General features: G+C 38.7%; 1 protein-coding gene across 1 annotated transcript in view; it reads right to left on the bottom strand.

Moving 5' to 3' along the window:
* LOC109916808 (fibrillin-1-like) overlaps window positions 1–27,020 on the bottom strand; it is a 589,008-nt gene extending 561,988 nt beyond the window's left edge. Inside the window, exons 1-4 of the mRNA XM_048617021.1 lie at window positions 26,772–27,020; window positions 22,100–22,182; window positions 21,807–21,905; window positions 3,049–3,144 (exon numbers count right to left, since the gene is read on the bottom strand). Coding sequence (XP_048472978.1) covers window positions 3,049–3,144; window positions 21,807–21,905; window positions 22,100–22,182; window positions 26,772–26,956 — 463 coding nt within the window. The 5' untranslated portion in view covers window positions 26,957–27,020. The remainder of the gene's footprint in view (window positions 1–3,048; window positions 3,145–21,806; window positions 21,906–22,099; window positions 22,183–26,771) is intronic.
* Window positions 27,021–27,365: the final 345 nt, after the last annotated feature.

Genomic DNA, 27,365 nt, shown 5'->3' with positions numbered 1-27,365 from the left:
AAATTACAGGGTTAATATTTACATGTACAGCACATGTACCACATAAAGTATACATGATGACTTGGGCCCGCTGAGGGTAGATCACCTCGTCTGGAGACCACAAACAGCTTGAAGAACAGGTTAGAGATCTGGTAGAGGCAGCTAAACCTCCTAAACAAGCACAAGTAGTTAAGATCAAAGCCCATAGGAAGATAAAAACTCCACCGCAACAGGACAATGACTACACTAATAAAGGCAGCAGGTATTCGAGGAGGTACCAATGGCTGTAGTCAGAGAGGCGCTACAAGGAACCGTCTCCCAGGAAGATATTCAGGAATAGGAGAAAGGAAGAGGGGACAGACTGGGATACAGAGGATGTAAGAAAGACATTACTGAAAACTTATGGCCTGGCCCACCTCAGGAGCGTGAAAATGCAACACAAATGACAGGATCTTGGTGGTGGCCGGAATGGGTACAGACATTACAAGTTTGCCAAAGATGTATGACGTGCACAGCGTGAGCCAGGAAAAGCGACTAAGATAAAACTAGGTCACAAGCCCAGACCTAGGGACTCATGGGAACAGCTACAAATGGATTTTGCAGGAATCTTCCTGCAATCTCAGGAGAAAAAGATACTAATACTGATGGACTGATTGATCCAGTGGGTGGAGGCATTCCCCTGTAAGGGCTGAACAGTCACAAGGATACTAACCAAAGCAGTTATACTCAGATGGCCGCGGGTGGGGTGTGCCTCAGATCAGGGAGGCACTTTATCAGGAAAGTGATTAAACAAGCATGTGGCCTGTTAGGGATAAAACAGAAATTCCACCTCGCCTAAAACCTGAGGTTCAGGAATGGTAGAACAGATGAATCAGACACTGAAAAACAGCTTAACTAAAACCCTAACTGAAATGGGTGGTGTTGGGCAGAAGTATTACCCACCATCTTACCGAAACTAAGATCAACCTATACCACAGGAACAGGACTGACCCCTTCGAACTAATAACTTGACGAGCTATGCAGTTGCTACAGGACTTAGTGACAGGAAGCCTGTAACGTAAGGGACAAGGTTACTCAGTTTGAGGCGGGGGTGCTAGCCAAGCAGTTGCACGAACTAAAAGGGGAAGTCATAGACCAACAAAAAAACGAGCCGGATTGGAGGAAAAGGAACAGAAGAATATTATCATGACTACACCAGAGCTTGGCGGTCAGGCGATAGCAAAAATACTGCCTCAACAGACAGGATTTCAGTCCTGATGGATTGGTCCAAATGAAGTGATTATTACAGGTAATATGTGTATCTTGGTGGATATTGAAGGGGGAACTGAAATGGAGACATTCGTCACAACTGCTGACAGCTATGGCGAAGGACAGAGGTGATGTCCCCTACAAGGACACAACATAGCAATTGGCAATACCGTCAGATATCACCATTACCAACAAAACTTTGCCAGTGCTACTGTCAAGTACAGCAATGAAGGATAACCTCATGATCCAACATGCGGACAGAGACCATACATACCAACTGAATTACCACCCATCCCAACCTGATGGCAGACTGGCTTCCACATATTAGTGTTGAAAAACATAATTCATCTATGAAACGAACGCATCAAAGAAATCAAGACTCATCCTGATAATGTGGATAAGACTTTGCATGACCCAGGACTTTATGATAAGATTTGGAACTGGGTTCTTAATGTTCAGGGACACCCGTGGATTTGAATCACATCACCAATAGTATTACCGTTTGTAGTTCCAATTGTACAATCTATATTTGCCTGCATCACTAAAAGGAAAGTCAAGAGATGGAGGGACAGGAGATTGGTATGAGAAGAGCAGTTGCTGCTTCCATGTATTGGGAAAATACCATACACAAATAATGGCCATCTTGGCTGTGGCCAAGGATATTTGAGGGAACTGAAGGGGAGATTTATTGGGGAAATAGGGTTATAGCTTAGCATGGTACAGGGAAATAAACATGTTGGCAAGAAATAAGCTTAGGAGAGCTAATTCTGCAGCATAGGTGTTAGTCACGTTAGCATACTCACAGGAAGGAACAGAAAGTCCAAAGACCAAACAAACAGTCACCTATGGTGAGATCAACTTAGCCATTGTGAAGTGATGATGTTAGGTCATTAGTTTGAGCAGTCACAAGATAAGAATTCTAATAGTCAGATGCGATCACAGCCGGGGTATGTCAATGTTGCTTATTGAACAGAAATGGTTATTGTTAGTGTTTTTAATCTAATAAACTGTAATGAGATCAATGTGGCATGGGCTATTGTAATACGAGAACGTATAAATACACTGTATTTGATTGGGGCTGCCTCCCATGCCTCTCGCACACTGCATTGGTAAAGAGCACTGGATAAAGATCAAATTGTACCATTGAACTCTGGACTCAAGACTCCTCTCTGACAACTTCCCTGCAACAAACAATGACTGATAACTTAATTCAAATAGGAAATAAATGTGAAAGCCAAAACATTGATGTTGGAAATCTGAAATTAAAACAATAACTAAACTTGATATTTGGATTTGGCACTCTACAGCTTCTGGACTCTTACGTTCCCCAACTTGTCATTTTATTTCTTCCATTTTCTTCCTTTTTCTTCTTTGTGTTCTGTTTTGCTGGATTGGTCTAGTCTGATTTCTTTTTCATGTGACACTCAAAAGATTGCTATACAACCATTTTGATATAATGTTTGGTTCTGTGCTATACCCATTTATGCTCTTTCCAACTTGAATTCTTTTGTTATTTAATCTCTCCTGCGCCTCAGCATATCACAAAGCTATCCATTTGTTCTTCCCGTCTCCTCGCTCCATCCATTATTTTAAAAAAGCTTACACTCCATCTTCCTTCAGTTCTGGTGAAAAGTCGTCTAGACCTGAAACATTAATTGTTTCTCCCCACAGATGCTTATTAGTATTCCCAGCAATTTTTTTTGTTTTTATTAAAGAAATAAATGTAGTGGAAATGTGAACAGTGATTGAAGCATATTGAAGGTTAAAAAACTAGCTAAATTATTTTAAGGATCAAAATTATCTATTAGTAACACTACTTACGCTGCCCACAATGAGTCCCAGTATATCCTTTCTGACAAATACAGTGATCCTCAGCACAGGACCCACCATTCATGCATCGAATGTTGCACTGTTGGACTGCAAAATAAACAGTTTTCACAACAATTTAGTGCAACAACCAGCCAAACTTGTATAAATCAATCTTTTGCAGGTTTAAAATAGACTCAAACATATCAATAATTTCAGATTGAAAACAAAAACTTCAAAAAGCACCATAACGAGTGAACAATAGCAATAAGTAACCACTTCTCACAGATTCATTGCAGCAAAGATAAGGCTGAACACTTAGTTTAAACTAAGTTTGACAGACTCTAAATACATACATTTAAAAAGGTCAGATATTCAGACTTGCTCTAAATGTAAACCTGCATGTTCCTCTATTGACTTATTTGAAGAGATATGTCCCTGTTACAGTTTTAGGGTTTAGTGAGCTCAGGTTCACTAATGCTCTTTGGGAAAGGAAACTGCCATCCTCATCCGATCTGGCCTATATGTGCTTCCAGGGCCACAGCAATGTGGTTGACTCTGAACTGCCCTCTGCACAATTAGGGATGAGCAATAAATGTTGGCCTAGCCAGAAACACCCTCATCCCACAAACAAATAAAAAATTAGTTATATGTTTGATCTAGCTTTAATCCTAAAATTAAGTTAATCTATCATAATGATCAGTTAGAAAGCATTCTAACCATAATCTTCAAAATACATAGGGGGTTGGAGACAGGACGATCAATATGATAAAAGTCACCATTGTGATTGAAACAGTTTCTGTGACGACCTCCTCCTCCAAACTCACATAGTGTCTTCAATGCTGCAGCTCCAATCACAAGTTCTCTCTCTTGTTCTCAGAGAAGAAATCTCTAATTGAAGGTGTAGCAAAAGCAAAGAGAGGCTCACCACAATTGGACGAGCTAGAGGAATAACTTTCACTAGATGAAAGGTCACCGCGCAGCAGAGATTCACAAGGTCACAAGTAACTATTCAATACAGTGAATACTTACTTATCAGAGCTAGGTCGCTACATCAACCAGGGGTCAGGGCTGACCCAGCATGTTTTTTTTGGGTGGGGGGTGGGGGCGGTGGCTAAGAGGCAGCAGAGCCAAAGCATCAGTCGAGGGGAGAGGCCAATCCACTAATTGGATAAACAACCTTTACGCATCATATAGCTTTATCCATCACTGACCATGTTTGTTGGAGTTTATAGCTAATAATAATACTGACAGCAGAAGGCACACAAGTCAACTTTCTGTAAATGCAAAGCAATCAGGGAGCACAGGCTGTGAATTTTTTTTCAAAATGTCTACAGACACAATAGAGTATAGAGTCTCTTTTTAAAACAGAATCTTTGCAATAGAGTATACAAAACAATAGATAATCTGAAAATTGTTTATTTAGATGATATTCACATGTAATCAATTTTACACAGATGATCAGGAAGCTACTTGCAAATGATATCTTTCCCAGTTAGACAAAATTTGTGGAAAATCAGAATTAATTTTGCATCATTTTTACACAACAGATATATTTAACCGTACATCTTGGTGAATGTATGTCTTACACAAAAAAACCCACAAATCTCTTAATTACAGTTATCAAGTTAAAATATTTAATATATAGATGTATGCAAAGTTTGGTACATGCACCAACTTTTTATCTAAAAAAACACTAACAAAAATACAGAAGATATGCTATTAAGTGACTGCATTATCTAATAAAGGAGAAGTTCAAACTGAAAAAAGGATGCCCCAGAAAATGAAAATAGCCCAAAATATAAAAGTAGCCCTCGGCAAAATCTCCGAGGCCTAAAAAAAAAATTACTTTGACCCCTGCTTTAACACAGGAAGCAACTAAATGTAAAATATACCTACACTGTATTGTTAGCGCTACAATAAATGCCAATCTTATTTGGCATTAGCTTTTACACTTCCCAAGAAGGCAAGTAGATTGCACCACTGGGTAGGAGATCACCCGCTTAACTGGAAAGGAGAAAAGTGTCAATCCTTCTACCTTGGATCATACTTTAGCATTCCATACCAAGTGACCACACACTGGCTTTGACAAGGGTTGTGAAGGTATCTTTAGCTATCTGCTTGCCCCCTCAGCTGCAAAGTATGCAGCTAAGTGAGATGAAATAAATGTAAAGGAAGGTCTGGTGTGAGAAAAAACTGAAATGAATTTGTTGAAAAGCAAAAAGCACATGTTCTCCACCATTTAATGAAAGCATGGCTAATCTGATAATCCTAAATTCTATTTTGCTACCTTTTCCTATATCCCTTGATTCCCTTACTGATTAAACATCTATTCAGTCTTGAATATATTTAATGACCCAGCCTCAACAGCCCATGATAATGAATTCCAGGGATTCATTACCCTCAGAAGAAGTTCCTCCTCATCTGTGTCTTAAATGTGCAGCCCCTTATTTTAAGATTATGCCTTTGGGTCCTAGACTCTTCCACAAGGGGAAATCATCCTCTCTGTGTCTATCCTGTCAAGTCCTCCAAGAATCCTTAAATAAGATCTTGTCTCATTCTTCTAAATTCTGAGTACAGGCCCAACCTACTCAATCTTTCTTCATAAAACAATTCCTCCATACTGGTATCAACTGAGGACTGCCTCCAGTGCCAGTACTTCATCCTTTACACAGGGCCCCTAAAACTGTTCACAGTAATCCTGCTGTGGACTGACAAGAATCCTGTATTGTTTTGGCAACTTCTCCCTACTTTTATGCTCCATTCCTTTAAAACAAAGGCCAAGATTCTATTACCTTCTCTACTGTTTGCTGAACTTGGCTGTTAGCTTTTTGTAATTTATGGATTAGGATTCTCAAATCCTTCTACTCCAAAGCTTTCTGCAGTCTTGCTCTATTTAAATAATATTGATCGCTTCTATTCTTCCTGCCAAAGTGCATTACCCCACATTTCCCCAGACTAGATTCTATCTGCCAAGTTTCTGCCCACTCGCTTAGCTTGTCTGTGCCCCTCTGAAGTCTCATCATTCTGAGAATTTTCTTTAAATCCTTTTGTGGCAGATCATCAGCAAGAGTGGGCCGTTCACAAAATGGCAGCCGCCTCATGGCAGTATGATGTGGCAGCAAGTTTGAAGCTCCTCCTGTCAATCAGGGGTGGCGGAAGCAGCAGAGATCATAGGCAGCAGCATCAGCTAAAGACTACAGGCCGCGGTCGGAGACCTACTTCGGAGACTGAGCATTCCAGAGACCTTTATTGAGATGGACTAAGTTCTGGATTTTTTTTCTCGCTTTTTAGCTTTGTTTCTTTTATTTCCTTTTTTTTAAAATTATGGTTTTTGTAACCAAGATGGTGCCGGAAAACAGTACTGCATACTTTTCACTGTACTCCTGTATTCCTATACTTCACTACATGTGACAATAAAATCTAATTCTAATTTATATTTATAATTTTAGTTGTAAAATTTGCAATAAATTTCCTTCCTTCCCTTTAAATTATTCATATCTTCAGAAATAAATATGTATCAAAATCATTTAAATCAATGCTCATTTCAACAGTGATTAAAAATCCAATATATTATAATAATCCCAATATCAGATTGCTATTTGCAAATTCATTTGTAGACACAAACAAAACTGCAAAGAATTTTTGGTACAACTAAAAACCAAAGCTGAAACTTCACTAAAAAGAGCAATCTTTCACACAACAGAAATGTCTGCTGCTAACTTTTAAGTAATATTTCAACCATGCCATCAAAATGCATCTTCCCTCAGAGTCAAACATCTGCATTACCACTCCTTAACTTGCACAGATCTAATCTTAAGGTTTTCTTCTATTAAAATTGTACTTTCTAACAAACTAATTACGCATCACAAAATGAAGGGGGAAATAAACACAGACTCAATAATATAACCAGCGTAATGTTTTTGGTTACTTATGGATTGAATTATGGATTAATATAGATTCATCCTAAGACTATGAAATACAAACAAACTGCAAACAGTGGGGACTCACTCAGCATAACGCAAATCTAAACTACTTTGCTAAATTCCAGCTAACATTCTGTAGCCAAAAAACGCAAAATTTCCTACATTAGTGCATTTTTTTCCTGTTACACTGCAGCAAAAACCAAACACATCATGGGTTCAAACGAAGTATTGTTTATCCAAACATGGACGTTCCTAAAAAACCATGGGAAAATAAAGGAAGAGAAATATTCAGATCACACTATTTCCTGTTTATCTAAGGGTCTTAAATTCACTAATTCGTTGCATGAATAGTTCTTTTAATTGCACACAAACTTGTTTATTGTTCACCATGTTATGCAAAAAGGTTAACTTTTCAATTGTAAATGTCTGATCCAGTATATTATATTTGTAATATAAAACATGCTTGATAGGACAGAAGCCAACTAAAAACTCTTGTTTTACAGTCAAATGACCATAATAGCCCTCCAAATTCAAGATCTTCAAAATTATATCAATTAGTCTTAACAACATAACCAAGACAACAGCCAGCCTCAATATAACGTTCAACTCATTGAGGCTGATTTTAAATTGTAGTTACCCCCATCCTGCCCCCAGTTCCAGTTAAGAAAACCAATTCATATTTTCCGAGTTTCGAACATTAAAAAATCCCAAATGCTTCACAGGAAAGTAATCCAACAAAATCATCACACAAAATTGTATCCTCTACAGCACTTAAATTCTTACCATCATGAAATTCATCCGTGCACATTATTTTTGTAAAGGATTCAGTAGCTCCGCGTATCTAACCCTAATCTGGCTTTATTCTACTAAAAATGTGTCAATTAATCAAAACTTTACTCGCAATTTATTCCGTTAAAGTTTTTATGACGGAATCTGCTGCTTGCAGAACCAGTCAAGTTGCGTGTACAGGCTGCTGGATAAAAAGATGACTTGATGAATGTTCTGTTGGTGCACTGGTTTAAAAATTTATATTTTTGGATCAGATCCAAACTGACATGGAAACTGACCTCCAAGTTTCTATAAAAAGCAAAACTAGAACTGGAACTGAATGTGAAGCGGGTTGAGGCCACACAAACACCGGAGACATCAGAGATAGGATGATCAGCCAGAGCAGGTAATGTTAGGTGAAATTACATGAAACATGCATCTGGGATTGAGAATTCAGGAAAAGATAGTTATCACTGTTTCAGTTATTTAACAGGAACTGATTTACCAACACTGACCATATAAATTAGTTACTACTGAGGGTTTAGCTAAAGATGATGTCGTGGATCCAACACAAGACTTCCAAACACAGCTAAGCAGGTTCTGCAGAACTGTGTCATTTTGGCAGTCTGCACCCATGGAACATGAGTTGTCTTGCAGTTGATATCAAAATGAGGATTGGAGACATTCAGAAAGAAAGCTGGAATTCTACTTGAGGAAGTGCATTGCTTTGAAGGACTATGTCTGAAATTAGTGCCATATAATGTTAATTGGACTGCCCAGTAAAAACGTGAGATTTATCTTTACTGCCCCTGATTAATGTGAAGTTTATACTGACCACAATTTGCTTGTTAATTCGTATTTAATAATACATGATTTTGATTGAATCATTAAGGCAAAAGCTACAAGTGAAATCTTGTTTCACTGATTTCTATTTGGGGTCATTAGTAATTTGATTTCTCAGTTTCTATAGATATTGTAGCAATTTGAATAGATAATAAACATCCAGTAAATTTAAAGCACAAATGTTATAATTTATATAATTTGAATTCCTAGACTTGAAAATAACAAATATATCCACGATTAAATAGGTGGCGGCAAAAATCTAGATTATATGCTGTATTGCTAAATCATACAAGTAAATGCTTCATCTGCTTGTCTGAAATTCCTCACATTTTAACAGAACAACTAGCTCATCTGTACTCTCTTGACAGAATTTCTGTAACACGCCACTTAGCATTGCTCATCTATTACTCAAATTTCAATATAATTCATGGAATGCACATCCTGATATCATACTACTCCTTCACCTCTGCTCTCATTCTTTATCTACCATAGCATTGATTTGAAATTTCTGGTCCAAATCTTTCAAATGTCTTTACGTCGTACCCCCTACACCTGCAACCTCCAACAGATTTGCTCCTTCTCTCTTACCCATCTGCTCCCAAAGTCTGGCCTTTGTGCATTTCCTTTCTTTCATTCTTCCAATAATCACAAAATCTTCAGTTACGCCAATTTATTCTCCAATTTCCTCATAAACCTTCAGTCACCTCTCCTTCACCCTCAATTTTAGATTCCACACAAGTGTTAATTCTTTCTCGTCACATCCTTTCTGCTTCCATCTCTTCAACTGTAGTTTGCATGCTGACATCACAGATCGTCATACCAGACCCAAAGCCTTTTAATTACAACAGCGCTTTATCAAACTCATGGAATATCAGTAACTACAGTACCAAAACAAGTTTTCTCCCACCTCTCCATCACAGATTCGCAAGTTAAAAAAATGCTGTGATTGACCGCAGGCACGCATGGACATAATCTGATAAAACTGTAGTCAGTCATGATTCTTCAGGCAGAAGCACAGATCAGACATGAATTTATAATCTATGTTCCTCTTTTTACTGAGATAGTAGCTTCACAAATAATCTTGAATAAATTGTTTTACTGGAAGTTTCTAGTTTATGAAACAAATCCAAAAAGAAATAGGAATGCTGGGATTAGTCACATTTCTTTTGCTAAGAAAACATGCTCTCTCAAAATACGGCATTCATTTCCAAATTAACAAAGAAGAAAGGAAACAAACGGAAATGTCCTTATATTTATTTTTAAGCCCACTTTGTCCAATAGAATAATGCTACTAGAGCAGCCAATTTTGTTCCGCAGTAAGATATCTCACACAAACTGTTTTAAAGGAATTTTGACAAAAGGTAAATACTTCTGGTGCAAATTTATATCAGTTGCACTGGACTGTTGAAAGTCTGTGACTGGTCAGCTCAGACAACAATAACGCTCATTAAGTGTTCAAATCATAGCTGACCAGCAGTGCTGGGAAATAAAACATTGTAAGCCTTAAGACACTAAATGCCAGTAACAAATGCAGTTAACCACTGCACAGTTAAACATAAAACCTTTCTCTCCTTTTTTCCAGTACTCAAGGAAATACTCATTTAGGTTGTGATTCCCTTATACACTACGTAAAGTTTTTGCTCTAGAATGCCCAGAAATCTTCTGTAAATGCATTTCAGTACACACCTCTTGAAAAGAAGCATGCAGTAATGTGGCTCATTTTAATGTTCATCATGTGATCAAGTGAAATGATCAACTCCTGAATAACTGCAAATTTTCTGCTAGAGTAATATCTTTGCAGCAGCACTTTAATTTCTAAATAATTGTTATGCAAATACTTTTAAAAAATCATGTTCTAGAAAAATACAAAGCTGATTATGTGTAAAAACAGATCTAGAAAATGAATATAAATTTTATCAAGAGTCTGACCTTAGACTTGTTTATGGCCATAGAATTTCAAAGTCTAAATGGACATCTGGAGCACCGAAAGCAGTTTTGGTCCCCGTATTTAAGGAAAGACATTATTTCATTGGAGACAGTTCAGAAAAATTTCACTAGGACGATGCACAGTATGTAGTCTAATGAGCAGAGGTGAAACAGATTGAGAATGTACTCATTGGAATTTAGAAGAATGAGAAATGATAGGGTCAGAGGTCTACAGCATGGAAACAGGCCCTTCAGCCCAACTTGCCCATGCCACCCTACTTTCACAATTAAACTAGTCCTATTTGCCTGCATTTGATCCATATCCCTCCATACCAATCCTGTCCATTTACCTGTATAATTATTTCTTAAATGATGACATTACACTTGCTTCCACCACTACTTCTGGCAGCCCGTTTAAGACACTCACTATTCTCTGCATGAAAAAAAATTGCACCATTTTCTATCTCCCTCCTCTCACCTTAAACCAATGCCCTCGAGTATTAGACTCACCTACCATAGGGAAAAGCTGTTGGCTATCTACCTTCTCTATGCCTCATGATTTCATAGACCTCTAAGGTCAACCCTTGGTCTCCTATGCTCTAGAGAAAAATCCCAGCCTATCCAACCTTTCCTTTTCACTCAAATATCTCTTGGTTCAAGTAGCATCCTGGTAAATCTTTTCTGCCTTTTTCTAGTTTAATAATACCCTTTCTACAGTAGGGTGATAAGAACTGCACATAGTACTCCAAATGTGACCTCACCAACTTCCTGTACAGCTGCAACAAGACATCTCAACTCCTACACTGAATACTCTGACCAATGAAAGCATCAAGCCGAAAGCCTTCTTCACCACCCTGTCTATGACTTCACTTTCAAGGAGCTATGAACCTGTACTCCTAGATCTCTTTGTTCTATAACGCTATAACACTCCCCAGGGCCATACCATTGACTGTGCAACTCTTGCCCTCGTTTAACCCACCAAAAATGCAACACCTTGCATTTATCTCAATTAATCAATCTGTCATTCCTTATCCTACTGACTCAGGATTTTGCTGCATTCCCAGATAACCTAACTCCATTGTGTACTATACTACCAATCTGCTAACTTACTAACCATAGCTCCCAAATTCTCATCCAACTCATTTATATAAGTGATGAAAAACAGTGAACACAGCACCAATCCCTGTGGCACACCATTGGTCACGGGTCTCCAGTCTGAAAAACAACCCTCTACCACCACCCTCTGGTCTCATTGAAACACATAGGATTCTTAAGGGGATAAATTCTTGACAGAGTAAATGCTGACAGGATACTTCCCCTCTTGGAAGAGACTAGGACAGAGCACAGTCTCGCAATTAGGGTGCCAATTTATGACTGAGACAAGGAGGAATTCTTTTGATGGTTGAGAGTGTCTTTGGAATTCCTTGCAACAGGAAGAACCTTGTGTATATTTAAGATGCAGTCTTGATCAGTAGAGGGATCAAAGGTGATCAGAAAAGTGAGAGAGTGAGAGAGAGAGAAATGTTGGATCAGCCATGGTCCGATTCAATAGTACAGCAGGCTCAAGGGGCTGAATGGCCTACTTCTGATGGTCTTATGGAACTGTTTTCTCCCAAATTTAAGTCGCATCCAAATGCCTTAATAACATTTGAGGTATGAACATTGCGTCTCCTTCAAATCTGTTCATCATATTGTCAGCATCTATTGTTGATAGGTAAAATCTTTTCAATTACATTGCATGACAAATTATTTACTCAAGAGTCAAGTTTCATTGCAACACTATTACTGCTCCATACTGGAATCTATGTTTGTGCCAATAGTATGTTCATGGCGTAGAAGCTCTGCAGGGTACAAGTCAACAGATCACTATGACTATATGCCCCCAGGTGGTGGTGGTGAGCTGACGTTTTGCATCACTGCAATCTAGTACAACATACCCACATTGCTGCTGGGAACAGTGTTTCAGGATTCTAATCAATTTTAATATAATGGCTACAAATTCTCAACTCCCAATTACCATACATTAGCACAGCCAGAAATAGATGAGGGAAATGGACAGATTCTGGTAGTTCTCAGCAATCATTGCATTTATATTTTAAAAAAAATCTTGATAAGTGTTAACGGAGAATCCAGACTGCTAACAAAAATATGTAAAAGATATCTTTAGGTGACAAATCTTTAGCAGGCACAAATGCACCACACCTCCAGTCCTCCAAGAATTTCACACATTTCTACATGTGCCACAGTCTGACCAAATTAGAACACAACAGAAGAACAGGAGCAATAGTAGGCAATTCAGCCCCTTGAGCCTGCTCTGCCATTCAAATCAATCATGGTTAATCTAAACTCAGTTTAAACTCCACATTCTTGCCCACCTCCATATAAATTTCCAACCCATTACTAATTTAAAATCTGACTAATTTTCCAAATTTACAGAACGCTTTAGCATTGACTACATGCTTGGGTAGTGATTTAACAGATTCACGACATTGAGAAGTAGTTTTTCATATTTGATTTAAATTTGCTAATTCTTATGATCTCTCATTCTAACTGCCCCACAAACAGAAACATTATTTCTACATCTGGTTTGTCTATCACGTTTAATGACCTCATAGCTCAATTAAATCTCCATTCATTCTTCTAAGCTCCAGACAGTATAAGTCTAAACTGCTCAATCTCTCTTCATAAGACAAGCTCCTCGACTTTGGAATCAATCAAACAAGTAAACCAGCTCTGAACTGCCTTCAATACAACTGCATCTACCTTTAATGAAGACCAAAACTATATACAATACTCCAAGTGTGGTCTCACTTATGCCTTGTACAGTCGCAGCAATATTTCCTTACTTTCATATTCTATTTCTCTAGTTATAAATGCCAAAATCCTATTTGCCTTCCTCATTACCTGCTATACCTGCATTCTAGTTTAGTACTTCATGCACAATGCCACCTAAATCCCTCTGCACCAAAGCTCTCTGAAGTTTCTCTCCACTTAGATAATCAGTTACCTCTTTATTCCTCTGGCCAAAATCGATAACCTCACACTTAAATTAAACTCATCTGCCAAATTTTGGATTATTTGCCTAACCTATCTATTTCTATTTGTGACTTTTATTACAACTTAGTTTCCCACCTATTTCAGGTGTCATCTGCAAATCTGACTGTAGTAGCTTCTAACCTTGCATTCAAGTCACTAAACAGGTTGTAAATTGGGGCACTAAGAACCTAACCCTCAGGCAACCCACTAGTTACATCTTGCCAGCGAGAAAAAAGCCCATTTATCCCAACTCTCTGCTTCCTCCTGATTAGTTAATCCTCCAACCAAGCTAATAAGTTATATTAACCTCACATGATCCGACCTAGTGTGTGGCACATTACCAATGTGTGCTGAAATTCCAGGTATACTATATCTGCTGGATCTCCAACATCTACTTGCCTGTTAATTTTCAAAGAATCATAGAATCATCAAATTCCTACAGTGTGGAATATCATATCTCTGTAACCCTGCATTTCCCATGCTAATCCACCTAACCCACACATTCCTGGACACTATGGGCAATTTAGCATGGCCAAGCCACCTAACCGACACATCTTTGGACTGTAGGAGGAAACCGGAGCACACAGAAGAAATTCACCCTGACACGGGGAGAATGTGAAAACTCTACAGACAGTCACCCCAGGCTGGAGTCAAAACCGGGTCCCTGGTGCTGTGAGGCAACAGTGCTAACCACTGAGCTACTTAGCCGCCCCTAACTCTAGGCTTTAAGCAAAACTAATTAATCAATCATGACTTACCCTTCACAAACTGCTGACTCTGATGGATTGTGTTTTGACTTTCCTACTGCCCTGTTATTACCTATCTGGGCAATTGGCTGCCTTCAACCCCAAGTTCACAGTACATTTTCACTTGGTGATGATGATTACTCTAAGTTTCTCCTGTGACAAAATGTGCCTTTAACAGGGATTAGTTCTGTCATTTTTCTCAGAGAGGTTTTGTAAGCCTGGTATCAAGGTGTCTGCTCCATGAAAAGCACAGTAAATAGCTGTGGTTTTGTTTCTAAATTAGACAAAAGTAGCATGAGTGGGTGGAGCCAGGCTCACATGGACCCAGAGATTTGGTTTTGGTTTTGCTTTCAGTTGTTGAAGTTGGTGTTTTGGGGTTGAAGCCGTTAGATACAGCTCCCCCTGCTGCTAAAAAAGCTTGAATGCTTTCTCTGCTGCTGGATTCCTTCTGTCAGTCTTCCTTCTCCTAAGGAGTGAGGGAAAGATCTGTTTTGCTGAATTTGCTTTTGCAAAGGGTACATTTATGGGATGCAACTGTACTGGAACACTGGTATGTAGTAGTTAGATAATATATTATTTTGTTAAATATTTCAAGAGTTAAACTTGTGCCAATTCCTAGAAAGAAGTGTAAGAATAAAATATTTTGCTTAAAGCCTAGTGGTTCAACCAATCGAATCACATCTGGAACACAGTGCCTTACACTTGCCTTTAGATAAGATAAAAGTTAGGGTCTAGGCTAGGTCTGATGGGGTTTGGTCTGGTCCATTACACTTCGTTTCTATAACTTCTACACTATCTGTTATTAGTGGGACAGTACATGTATCCTCCATCATAAAAGCTAAAGCAAAATACTGCCTTTGTCCTTCTGTGCTCCCCACGATTATCTCTCCAGTCTCATCTTCCAATGGACCAACATTCACTTTAGCTACACTCACCCGTTTTATATTCTTAAAAGTTTTTGCTATCATGTAGTTTTTATGCATTAATTGTACTGGTTTCCTTTCATGATTTACCTTTGCTACTTTTAATTTTTTTTAGTAACCCTTTGGTGATCTTTAAAGGGTTTTTCAATCTTCCAGCCTATCAGAGGCCTTTGCAATGTGGGACACCTTAGTTTTTGTATTATACTTTTAACTTACACGCTTAGCCATGGATGTTTTATCCCCTTCTTACAATCTTTCTTCCTCTAGAATATAGTTTAGTCGAGAATAATTAATTATTTCCTCAAATAGCTGCCACTGCTCATCAATCGTCTTACCTTTTAGTCTGAGATAGCAAGAACTGCAGATGCTGGAGTCAGGCACAACAGTGTGGAGCTGGAGGAACATAGCAGGCCAGGCAGCATCAGAGAAGCAGGAAAGTTGGCGTTTCAGGTCGGGACCCTTCTTCAGAAATGGGGAGGGGAAAGGGAGCTGGGAAATAAATAGAGACCAGTGGATTGCAGTGGGAGAGAGATCTACTAAGGTCTGAGCGGAGGAAGGAGGACTTCCTGCCAAGGCTATGGCTAGATCTGTCCTCATGCCTATGTAATTACCAATGTTTAACTCCAGAATTTTAGTATGGGACTCCATAATGCCTCAAGGAACAGCTCACATGCATTCAATGAACTCTCCCTCAAGGTTACCCTTGCCAATTTGATTAATCCAGTCCACACGCATGAGAAAATTATGATTATTGTACCTTTCTTACAAGCCTGCAGTATTTCCTGGTTTATACTGTCCCCCACAGCGGAACTACCATCTGGGGACCTACAGATTATCCCCATTAGGGGTTTCCTTCCCCTAATATTTCTTCTCAGGCTTATTCTACGTCTTGATCTCCAGTGCCTGTATGATTTCTCATTATAGCACTGATTTCTTCCTTTACTAACAAAGCTACACCACCTCCTTTTCCTATTCTTCCGAAAGCACCAAGTACCCTCGGATATTCAAGTTCTAAACCTGGTCTCCCTGCAACCATGTCTCAGTAATCACCACCAAATCATACCCATTCATCTCTACTTACACTGTTAACTCTATTAATTTTATTCCAAATGATTTAAGTTTCTTTTTATTAAAATTTCCTTACACTCATGACTACAAGACTTACACCTTAAGGTGGCTGAACAAAGCAGTTCAGACAAACAAAAACTAATACTATTTTTGACTAAAGACTTCTGTTTCATGTCCAAATGCTCACTAGGAACTGGAGATTACACAAGGTCACTTCAAAGGATAAGCATCAACAATTTTCATTTGTATAGCAACTCTCAAAACAGTAAAATGGCTCAAAGTCCTCATAAAATGTCTTGTCAACAAGCATACATCATTCTGTAAAAAAAAAATTAAACCTAGCTAATAGCATAGTACATCAACCAGGTTAAAGAACGCAACAAATAGTGATTGTGAATAAAATCTGAAGGGATGTAAAGCACTGGGAAGTCATATGGTCACACAGCACAATGTATGTCAGTGTACATCCCCACAAGATGAGGCTTGTGAATTCAGCCTAGAATTACACAAAAGCATTCTGATCTCAACCATAAACCAGAAGGAAGCAACAAGTCAAAGTCAAGCACTTCCTCGCGAAGTTAGAGGGAATTAGAAGGAGAAGGACTCAACTGGCATCCTTAAGCATTAATTAGTTTAACTTTCTGAACAATGCACAAAAGATTGTGGAAAAGAAAACTAACAAGGAATAGTTCACAAAGGCAAGAGCCCTATAGGAAACAACATTAATAAATATGAAATGGACAAACTATACTGCTCTTTGAATGTGCTCTGCCATTCAGTACAATCATTGCTGATGATAAGCCTCTTCAGAATCATATGTTTCAATAAGGTTACTTCTAATTTTTCCTAAACTCCAGAAATTATAGTCCCAATTTATTTAGCCTATCACAGGATACCCACCTCATCCAAGAAATAAATTGATTAACTTTCATCATACAGGCTCCAAGATAAACATACCCTTCCTTTGGTTTCGCAACCAAATTAGTAGAATACTTCAGATGTAGTTTCAACAAACAATTATAACAAGGCTTCCTTATTTATTCTCCATCGCCTAGCAATAGTAGCCTTCCTACCTGTGTACTTTACCTGCACACAAATTGTGTTCCATCCACAACTATACTCAAGTCCCTCTGAATATCAATATTTACAAATTTCACAGATCATAAGAAATATTCTGCTTTTCTATTTTCAATAAAAATAGGTAACCTCACACTTCCCCATGTTGTACTCCATCTAAAATCTTAAAGAAACTAGGAGCACAAGTAGGTCATTTGGCCCTTTGAGTTTGCTCCATCATTCAATATAATCATGGCTAATCTTTAATCTCAATACTACATGCCCACATTCTTTTCATATACCTTGATTACTTTAATATTTATTTGTCAATTTCTCCTTCTTCCTTGACTATCCTCACCAACTAGTCTGCCACAGCCCTCTGTGATAGCAAATTTCACAGGTTGAGCACTCGGTGAAGAAATGTTTTCTCATCTCAGTGCTAAACGGTCTGTCTCTATCTTGAGGTTATGATCCCAGTTTTGGACGACCCAAAGGAAAACATCATCCTTGCATCAATCCTGTCCAGTCCAGTGGGGGAACACTTCAGCAGTCAAGGACATCCAGCCTCCAATCTTTGGGTAAATGTCTTCCAAGGCGGCCTTCGAGATACACAACAACACAGAATCACAGAGCAGAAACTAATAGCTAAGTTCCATACCCATGAAGACAGTATCAAACATGATCTTGGGTTCATGTCGTGCTACATGTGACCCCACTACACTGTTCTGTATATGTAAAATCTTCCTTATTGTCCTGTTTTGACACCATCACCTTGATAAATTGTTATGATCTCTCTACCTTAATTAGTTTGCACAGTTTTGGATTAATTATTACTCTGGTTAGATCTTTGGCATGCAACTCTTATATCTATCATGTTATTCCAGTCATTTGGAATGTCTCCAGCACCACCTTATTTTTAACTTTTTGTAATTATCTCGCTGCCTCATTTAATTGGATTATAGGTCATCCCTTCATTCATTATTCAGCTGCTGACCCTTTACCCACCATCTGACACGTTTGATCACCTGCAGAGACCTATTATCTGGCCTGTTGACACCCACTTTGAATGATCTTTTGATCTGTCTGCCCATTGATCTCTTTGCCTATAAATTCTATGTCTGCATGCTTCTCTCTCACTTCACCTGGCAATGCTCCGAAAGTATGTAATTTCTAATAAACCTGTTGAATTATATCCTGGTGTTGTCTGACTTCTGACCTTGTCCACCCCAGTCCAACATCAGCACCTCCACATCATAACCCTATTATAATTTTATGTTTCAATCATATCACTTTTCATTCTTCTAACCTTCAGTGAATACAGGCCCAGTCAAACCAATCTTTCATCATAGTACAGTCCTGCCATCTCTGGTATCAGCCTTGTGAACCTTTGCTGCACTCCTTCTCTGGCAAGTTTATCCTCTTTTAGATACGGAGACTAAAACCGCACACAATATTCCATTGTGGTCTCACCCTCAGCAAGACATTTCTACTTCTGCAGGTGGAGGTGAAGGAGTTGTGGTAATGTCACTGAACTAGTAACCCAGAATCCCAGACAAATGTTCTGGGGACAGAGGCAACATACTGCCGATGCTGGAAATCTGAAATAAACAGAATGTTGGTAAAACTCAGCAGGTTTGGTAGCATTTGTGGAGAAAAACAAAAAAAAAATTCATGCTGGTCTTGAAACATTGACTCTTCCTCTCTCCACAGATGCTGCCAAACTTAATACTGCAATACAGCTTTGAATCTCACTGTGGCAAATAAAGAAATTTGAATAAAAATCAGAGTCTACAAGTGACTCTGGATCCACAGCAATGTAGTTGACTCAGCTGCTCTCTGAAATGGCCCAATAAGCCACTCAGTTCAAGGACAATTAGGGATGGGCAAAAAATGCTAGCCTCACCCACAACATTCACATCCCGTGACAAAATAAAAAGAATTCAAATCCTCTTGTAACGAAGGCCAACATGCCATTTTGTCCTGCAAAATGTTTGCTGCACCTACTGTCTACTTTTGTTGATTGGTGTACAAGGACATCCAATATATCACCATTTAAATAATATTCTGCCTTTCAATTTTCTACACTGAACTGAATAAACTTTATCCATGTTATACTGTATATGCCATGTTTGCCCACACACAACTTATCTAGATCACCCCAAAGCCTCCTTCTATCCTCTTGTGAGGTCTATTAAAAATCTTCTTGAAATCTAAATACACCACATACACTGGTTCTTCCTCATCTATTCACTAATTACTTTCTCAAAAGTACTTTAGTAGATTAGTTAAGCATGACTTCCCTTTCATAAAGGCATACCGATTTTATCTAATTCTATCAATGCTTTTAAATGTTGTTACGATGCCTTTTGTAACCAACGCTAGCATTTTTCCCATGACTGATTAGGCTAACTGGTCTGCAATTCTGTGTTTTTCTCTCCCCCTTTTTCTTAAATAGTGGGGTTACATCTACAACCTTCCAATCAAAATAAACTGGTCCAGAGTTTTGGAAGATGACCACCAATGCATCCAATATTTCCAAGGCCAATTCCTTAAGTATATTGCGATGCAGATTATCACACTCTGGTGATTTGTCAGCCTTTAACAACATTAATTTCTGTTTTGTTTTAAACTGAAAATTATTTTTCCCAATTCCTCCCTTACTCGACCCTTTGTTCCCAAACATTTCTAGGAAATTATTTGCGTCCTCTTTCGTTAGAACCAAAATGTGCATACAATTCTTCTTTATTTTCCCTATTTCTGACTGTAAGGGACCTACATTTATTTCCACTAGTCTTTTCTCTTCACATAATTACAGGAGCTATTACATTCCCTGCATGCTTATTCACACACTCTATTTTATCACTCGATCAAATTTTGTCCTATTTTGCCAAATTCCAAACTGCCCTCAGACTTGCTGCTTTCAATGGCAATTTTAAAAGTCTCGTCTTGATTTAGTACTATCCCTGATTTCTTTTTTAGGCTATGGTTGAACCACTTTTCCCATTTAGTTTTGCAATTCATGCATATGTTCTTTAAAAATATTAGCCATTGCCTGTTCTCAGCCAACACTCTTAGTACGGTTCCCTAATCCATCATTGCTAACTCACGCCTCATACATTTGTAGTTGTTTTTGCTTTTGTTCAGGACCCTAGTTTCCAATTCAACTTCTTCATTCTCTATCGTAATGAACACTTCTATCATATGATGGTTGCTCTTTCTCAACAGACTCTGCAACAATTAGATAATTTAACCTCTCATTGTACAATACCCAGTATAGGACAGCTTGCTGTCAAGTTGGTTACTCATCATATTGGTCTAAAATTCCATCATGTATACATTCTAGGAAATCATTCTTCACAGTAGTATTGCTTGTTTGGTGTCCAATCTATTTGAAGATGAAAGTCACCCTTCATTACAATTGTACCTTTATGGTCTGTGTCTCTAAATTTCCTGCATAATGTCTTCCATTACTTCTCTACTACTGTTTGGGGGCCTACAGACAATTCCCAAGCTTTCCTGCCCCTTGCTGATTCCTATTCCACAATTTTGCAAGGTAATATCCTTCCCCCCTATTTCATTGTTGGCAAAGGAGTGAAATATCAATGATACTCTACCTCCTTTTCCTAATTGTCTGTCCTTCCTAAATATTGAATATGCCTGGATATTCAGTTCCTATTCTTGGTCACCCTACAAACATGTCTCCATAATGCAACTATATATAGAATTCTATACATCTCTTTACGCTAGTAGTTCATCTACACGCATTCCCAGTGCTGCGAATGGGTTCCATTTTGAAGTCTGTTCAAAAGTCGATTTGTGTGCAAGTCGGAACACAATGCATGACGATGTAAAGTAGTTGTGTGAATATTGTTCTTATTGTGCATGTTCTGTGCATTAACACACAATACCTTTAGACTTGTCCTTTTACCCTTATTATTCATCTTAGCTTTATTTCACTCTATGGCCCAATTTGTTTCTAGCCTTTCACTTTTGCTTCTTATCTCTTTCTCTTGTTTCTATCCTGGTTGCCCATCTCCCTGCTTGGGTTCCCCTACCTTTGCCATTCTAGTTGCCTACTCATTTAACTTGTCTACACCTCGAGGTAGTCTTAGTTTATATACCACCTATCTTTGTATTGTCAGCAAACCTGGAAAAATTGTCTAATCATCAATATAACAGAAACAGAAATAAATCCCTTGAATTGATTCTACAGTCATGTCAATAATTATAACCTGCATGCATATACATCACAAACTTTGCCTCTTTTCTGCTAACCAATCTTCCATTCATGCTCCCTATTATCTCCACCTTGACGACCCCTTAGATTGCACATTTCTTAATGCAGCATCTCAATTTCCTAAAGGAAATTCAAGTCTATTACATCTACTGGTTTCTCTTCATCAACCATACTAATTACATTATCAAAATAGACTTCTAATAAATGAGTCGCTTCATTAAAAAAAAATCAATTTCTCACTCACCTGATTTTAAGCCACATGTTGGCGCTATCTGACCATTTGGGCATGTGCATATGTTTGGTCGTGAACAAAATCCATCACCACACGAGTTCCTGCAAATTGCTGAAATGAGGGAAAAGGTGTATTTAATCACAATGCATTCTTTCTTAAATGACAAAATACAAGACAGAAGTAAAATGTAGAAATGAATAGCTCTACAATATTTTCTTCTCCCTTAACACTCCCATCTTTATCAAGTTGCTTGATTTCCAGCATTACTTCACAATGTCACCCCAATTCCCATGTCTTTCACTTACGGACAATGCATTGGTTTCCACCAGGTAACGTTTTCCAACCCGGGCAGCAGTATGAATGGAAACGTGATCCACAAACATTTGGCCTAAAAAAGGATTCAATTAAATTTGAGATAAAAATGGTCTATGTTTTAATAAGATAAATGCTTCATCTTTATGTTGATGTTTATATTAACACATCCAGGCACAATTAATACATAAACGGTGCCATCATATATTTTTAAGGCTAACTCAAGCAATGCCACTTATATTTGTAATCTAGGTTTTTGCAAGAATACCTTGGAAAAACTGGTAATAGCTGATTATGTGAATAACATTTATTATATTCACAACAGCCCACTTTCTATATGGTTGTATATTCGTTGCAAATCACAAAAGGTGGTCACAGTTCCAACGGCACAAATAAATGGGTCATGTAGATGTCAATGCATTTAAGTGCTATCCACTGACAAACTAATACAAACACCAATATAAAGCACCCTAATGTGGCATGACTGTTCCAGTAAAAATCAACACACCTAAACTTCAAAACATGAAGGAAACTACAATATTCAACTCAACTGCAATTTTTTGTTTCTGACCAGACTCCTAAATAACATGGTAGGCAGTGCTGTTGGTTTAAAACCTCTTGAAGGATTAAAAGAAAATGGTATAATGTAAAGGAAGAGTTTCCCAAAAAAAAACCTGAACACAGACAGATAAACTACTACAGAAACGAATTTCAGAGCAAGAATGCAAGTCCTAAAATTTGCCTTTTTCATTAAGATTAATTAATAGTGACATAACCAGTGAGATTCTTTTATTAAATTATGTGGGGTGCAATATTCAATCATTTCAAGATGAAAAATACAAAAATATACTATCTATTTTTATTTGTAAAATAATAGGCAAGGTATAATGGCACAACCAATAGTCAACGAGTAATGCCATATCACAGTTGTTCTAAATAGATAAATGAAAAGTGAAAGATTCCCAATTGTGGTGCAATGGTAGTACCACTACCTCTGAGCCAGAAGATCAGAGTTCAAGTTCTACCTGCTCCTGAAGTGTGTAATAAAATACCTAGACAGTTTGACTAAAAATGTCTGAAAGATTCCTAGACTCAAATATTGGGACTGACCTCAGACTGGACATTAAATGCTTTCCTTTGACTACTTTTAATGGAAGGGAGAGGATTTTAAAAATTTACAATTTGGACAGCCTGCAAATTTATAGCTATTACTAACGACAACACTATTAATATTGCACAGCGAGAAACCAAACAAACTTAAAGATTTAAAAATAAAATATGATCCTCATATACATTGAACACTTAAGGGTTTATTTTCAGAACATGCATTTGTGCATCAGCCATAGCTCAGTTGCAAGTACACTTGCTCAAGTCACAAGGGTCTGAGTTCAAATCCCATCCCAAGGCTCAAGCACAAAAGTAAAATCTGACATTTCAATGCAACACCGAGGAAGTACGTATTGATAGCGGTGCCAGCTTTTATATGAGACCTTAAAAGAATGTGAATCCCTACAGTGTGGAAGCAGGCCATTCGGCACAGAATTCACATTGATCTCTGAAGATTATCCTTTCATGTCCCTTTTAAATCTTTCCCCACTCACCTTAAACTTATGCCCTCTAGTTCTGGACTCTCCTACCTCAGAAAGAGACCTTGCCTATTCACCTTGTAAATGTCCCTAATGATTTCATAAATGTCAGAAAGTTCACCTATCAGCCTCTAACAATCCAGGGAAAAATTCCCAGCCTATCCAGCCGCTCTTCATAATTTAAACCCTCCAGTCCCAGCAACATACTTGTAAATTTTTTCAGCACCCTTTTCAGTTTAACATTCTTCCCATAGCAGGGCTACCAGAATTGTGCACAGCATTCCAAAAGTAGTCTCACTAATGTCCTATACAGCTTCAACATGACGTCCCAACTCCTATACTCAATGCTCTGATCAATGAAGTCTCCTTCACCACCCTGTCTGTGATGTTACCTTCAAGGTAACATGAACTTGCACTCCTAGATCTCTTTGTTCTATTACATTCCCCAGGGCCCTACCATTAAACTGTGCAAGTTCTATCCTGGTTTGCCTTACCACATGCAACAGCTCACATCTATCCAAATTAAACTCCACCTGCCACTTCTGTGCCCATTGGCCCATTTAATCAAGATTTCTTTGTATCTTGTTCTGGTTGCCCTGCTATAGGAAGGATGTTGTTAAACTAAAAAGAGTGCAGAAAAAATTTACAAGGATGTTGCTGGGACTGGAGGGTTTAAGTTATAAGCAGTGGCTGGATAGGCTAGGATCTTTTTTCCCCTGGAGCAGACGCTGATAGGTACCTTATATACCATTAATTTGGCATCATCTGCAAATTTACTAACCATACCTCCTGAAATCTCATCCAAACTGTTGATTATAAATGACAAACAAGTGGACCCAGAAGACTTTGACTTATCCTTGAAGGCAAGCTTTTATATCCATGACACACAAAAAGGTCCTTCAGCCCACCACATCTGCAAAGATCAACATGAACCAACTAACTACCCTAATCCCATTTTCAAGTACTTAGCGCATAGCCTTTTATGTCTTGGCCTCACAAGGGCACAGCTAAACATTTCTTAAATGTTTGAGGGTTTCTGCCTCAACTACCCTTACAGGCAGTGAGTTCCAGATTTCCGCCACTCTCTGGGTGTGAGGTTTTCCTCTAAACCTTAAATCGATGCCCCTGGTCACTAATCTCTCCATCATGAGGAAAAGTTTTTTTCCTGTCTACCCTACGTATGCTCTTAGTTTTAAACATCTCAATCTCCTCTGCTCCAAGGGAAACTGCTCCCAGTCTGTCCAATTTCTGTTCAAAACAAAGTCTCCAGCTCAGGCAACTTGGTAAATCTCTTCTGCAGGAGGTTTAGTAACGGACACATTTCAACTCACAAATTCTACACTTCAAGGTGGGGATGTTTTGAGGAGGCAAAAAATAACTGCAGATGCTGGAATCCAAAGTAGACAACAGGAGGCTGGAAGAACACAGCAAGCCAGGTAGCATCCAGAGGAAAGCAGCAGTCAACGTTTTGGGTGTAGCCCTTCTTCAGTCATACCCGAAACGTTGACTGCTCCTTTCCTCCAGATGCTACCTGGCTTGCTGTGTTCTTCCAGCCTCCTGTTTGTCTACCATCTGTTTTGAGGAGAACTTGCAGTCCAACAGTCGTTTGAATACTAAGAGAATTGCTGGAAGTCTTGGCAAAAACGACATCACATTCCAGTTCCCAGGAAGGGTCACCGGACCCGAAACTTTAACTCTTGTTTTCTCCTTCACAGATGCTGCCAGAACTGCTGAGCTTTTCCAGCAACTTTGTTTTTGTTATCACATTTCCTTCCCCGGAAGGTTCTAAAAAAATTACTTAACTCGATCTTAAGCTAGTTACATTTTTTAGAAAAATCACTTTTCACTGTAGTCCTCAAGAGAAGATGGATCAAAAATTGTACGGAAAGAGAAATATTACCAAGGGGTTTTGTGCTCCAACAAGGGGCTTCCTTTCGATTCCCCGATCGTAAAGTGATATTTTGGTAACCATAATTCATTTATTTCAAGCTCTCTGTCCACTCCTACCTCTTTGGGTTTCCAGTTGCGCTTGTTTTCACTTCAATATCTGGCCCGGTGACGGAACTAAGTTGGGTAAACGCGTAGTGTGGTCTCATTACATCTACTAACTGCACTTGTAAAACTTAGTGCAAGACATCTCGGACGCATCGAATTATCGCTAAATAAAAGCACTTGCATATTGCCGCCATCCCTTTAAGATTTACAGTCATCAGAATAATCAGCTAAGATTCAACAAACACCCCCCACCTGATCAGGACACTTTTAAAAATATATACGTTAACGCTGAAGTTAGAAACCGCGATGTTTCCAACAAGCAACAAAATAGCTGATAACTTCGCCAGCAGCTCGAATCCGATCCATCTCGACCCTGAAACGGGGAGAAGTGGGAGAGCAGCTCAGCAGTATCATCTTTAAACATCAAAAAATAAAGTTTCACGGCTGGCTTGGAATATCGAGCTTCTGCACTTTGGGGCACCGAATTCTGCATTCAAAAATGCAAATAGGTTCCAGATGGAAAGTAATGCAAATGTTATCAGAGCAATTCACAGCATCTGCTAAAGGGTTAATTTTTTCAGAGAAATGAGAGGTACAGACGGGGGGCCCTTTTCTCTCTGTACCTACAGGTCCCTGCAACTTCACATCCAGGAATCTATGAGTTGCTTCGGGAATGGGGCGAACAGAGAAGCCTATATATGCTGAGGTGGAAATGCAATCTTGAACTAAAATTCAGTATTTACAAGTCTTTACTTTGGCGGAAAAAAAAGCCTATTGGCAATAACCACTTCCAGCAAAGCATTACACTGATTTCTAAACAAAAAAATATTAATGCAACATACTCGCCAAGTCCGCCTTTTAGAAAGAAAAATCGTGCTTTTAATTAAAAAGTCTGCTTTGACGTCCGATTTAAATTTAACTGCAGAAATCCCAGGCTTGGTTAAACACAATAACCATCGCGTCATTAGCTAAAGTTGAATCATTGATTTTATATTTTTTGCAAGGGGTGGACAGACCAGATTATGCAAAATAGGATGATATATTTGCAGATAAAATAAATCCCATGAGTAACGGTAACATTTACCCTTTTAGTACGTCCTGGCTTGATCCGCCTCGTCGTTTTAACCTATTTGCAGTCTTCTGGTTGCTGTTGTTATTATATTTATCAGCATTGGGATTTGGTTCCGCCGCATCTACGCCTGTCTGCACCGCAACAGATAAGAAAGTTGTAAATCCCACGGAAAGTTTCAGCAGCCACCGTATCCACATAGTGTAGTCGGGGCCGCACTCCCTCCTGTCTCAGCCAAATACTCGGTGCTCCAAGGAAGACAGGAGATAGAGAAGTTGGGGGGGGGGGGGGGGGGGCGGGGGGGGGGGGGTTGTTTGGGGGGGGGGGGTTGCAAAAACAAAACACAACTGGAGTGGCACCTCTCAGTTTCGATAGACAAGCAAAAAAATCTCTTCTGAAGAAAATGAAAACTGAGGAGGGTGGGAGATGAACGTTTAAAAAAAAATTCCAAGTTCAGACTTTTCGTTCAGATCCAGTTGAACGGCAGAAGGGGGTAAAAAAACATACCGAGTGGACTTTTATATAAAAAAGTGATGCATATTTTTCTCTTATATAAATATATGTAGATAAATGTCTTGTCCCCCAAGCTCTCCGCAGCCGCTCGCCTGC

The sequence above is a fragment of the Rhincodon typus genome, chromosome 36 (assembly GCF_021869965.1).
Source record: "Rhincodon typus isolate 14 chromosome 36, sRhiTyp1.1, whole genome shotgun sequence".
Classification (NCBI taxonomy): Eukaryota; Metazoa; Chordata; class Chondrichthyes; order Orectolobiformes; family Rhincodontidae; genus Rhincodon; species Rhincodon typus.
The sequence above is the reverse complement of the archived record's forward strand: the minus strand, read 5'-3'. Positions and strand labels throughout refer to the sequence as shown.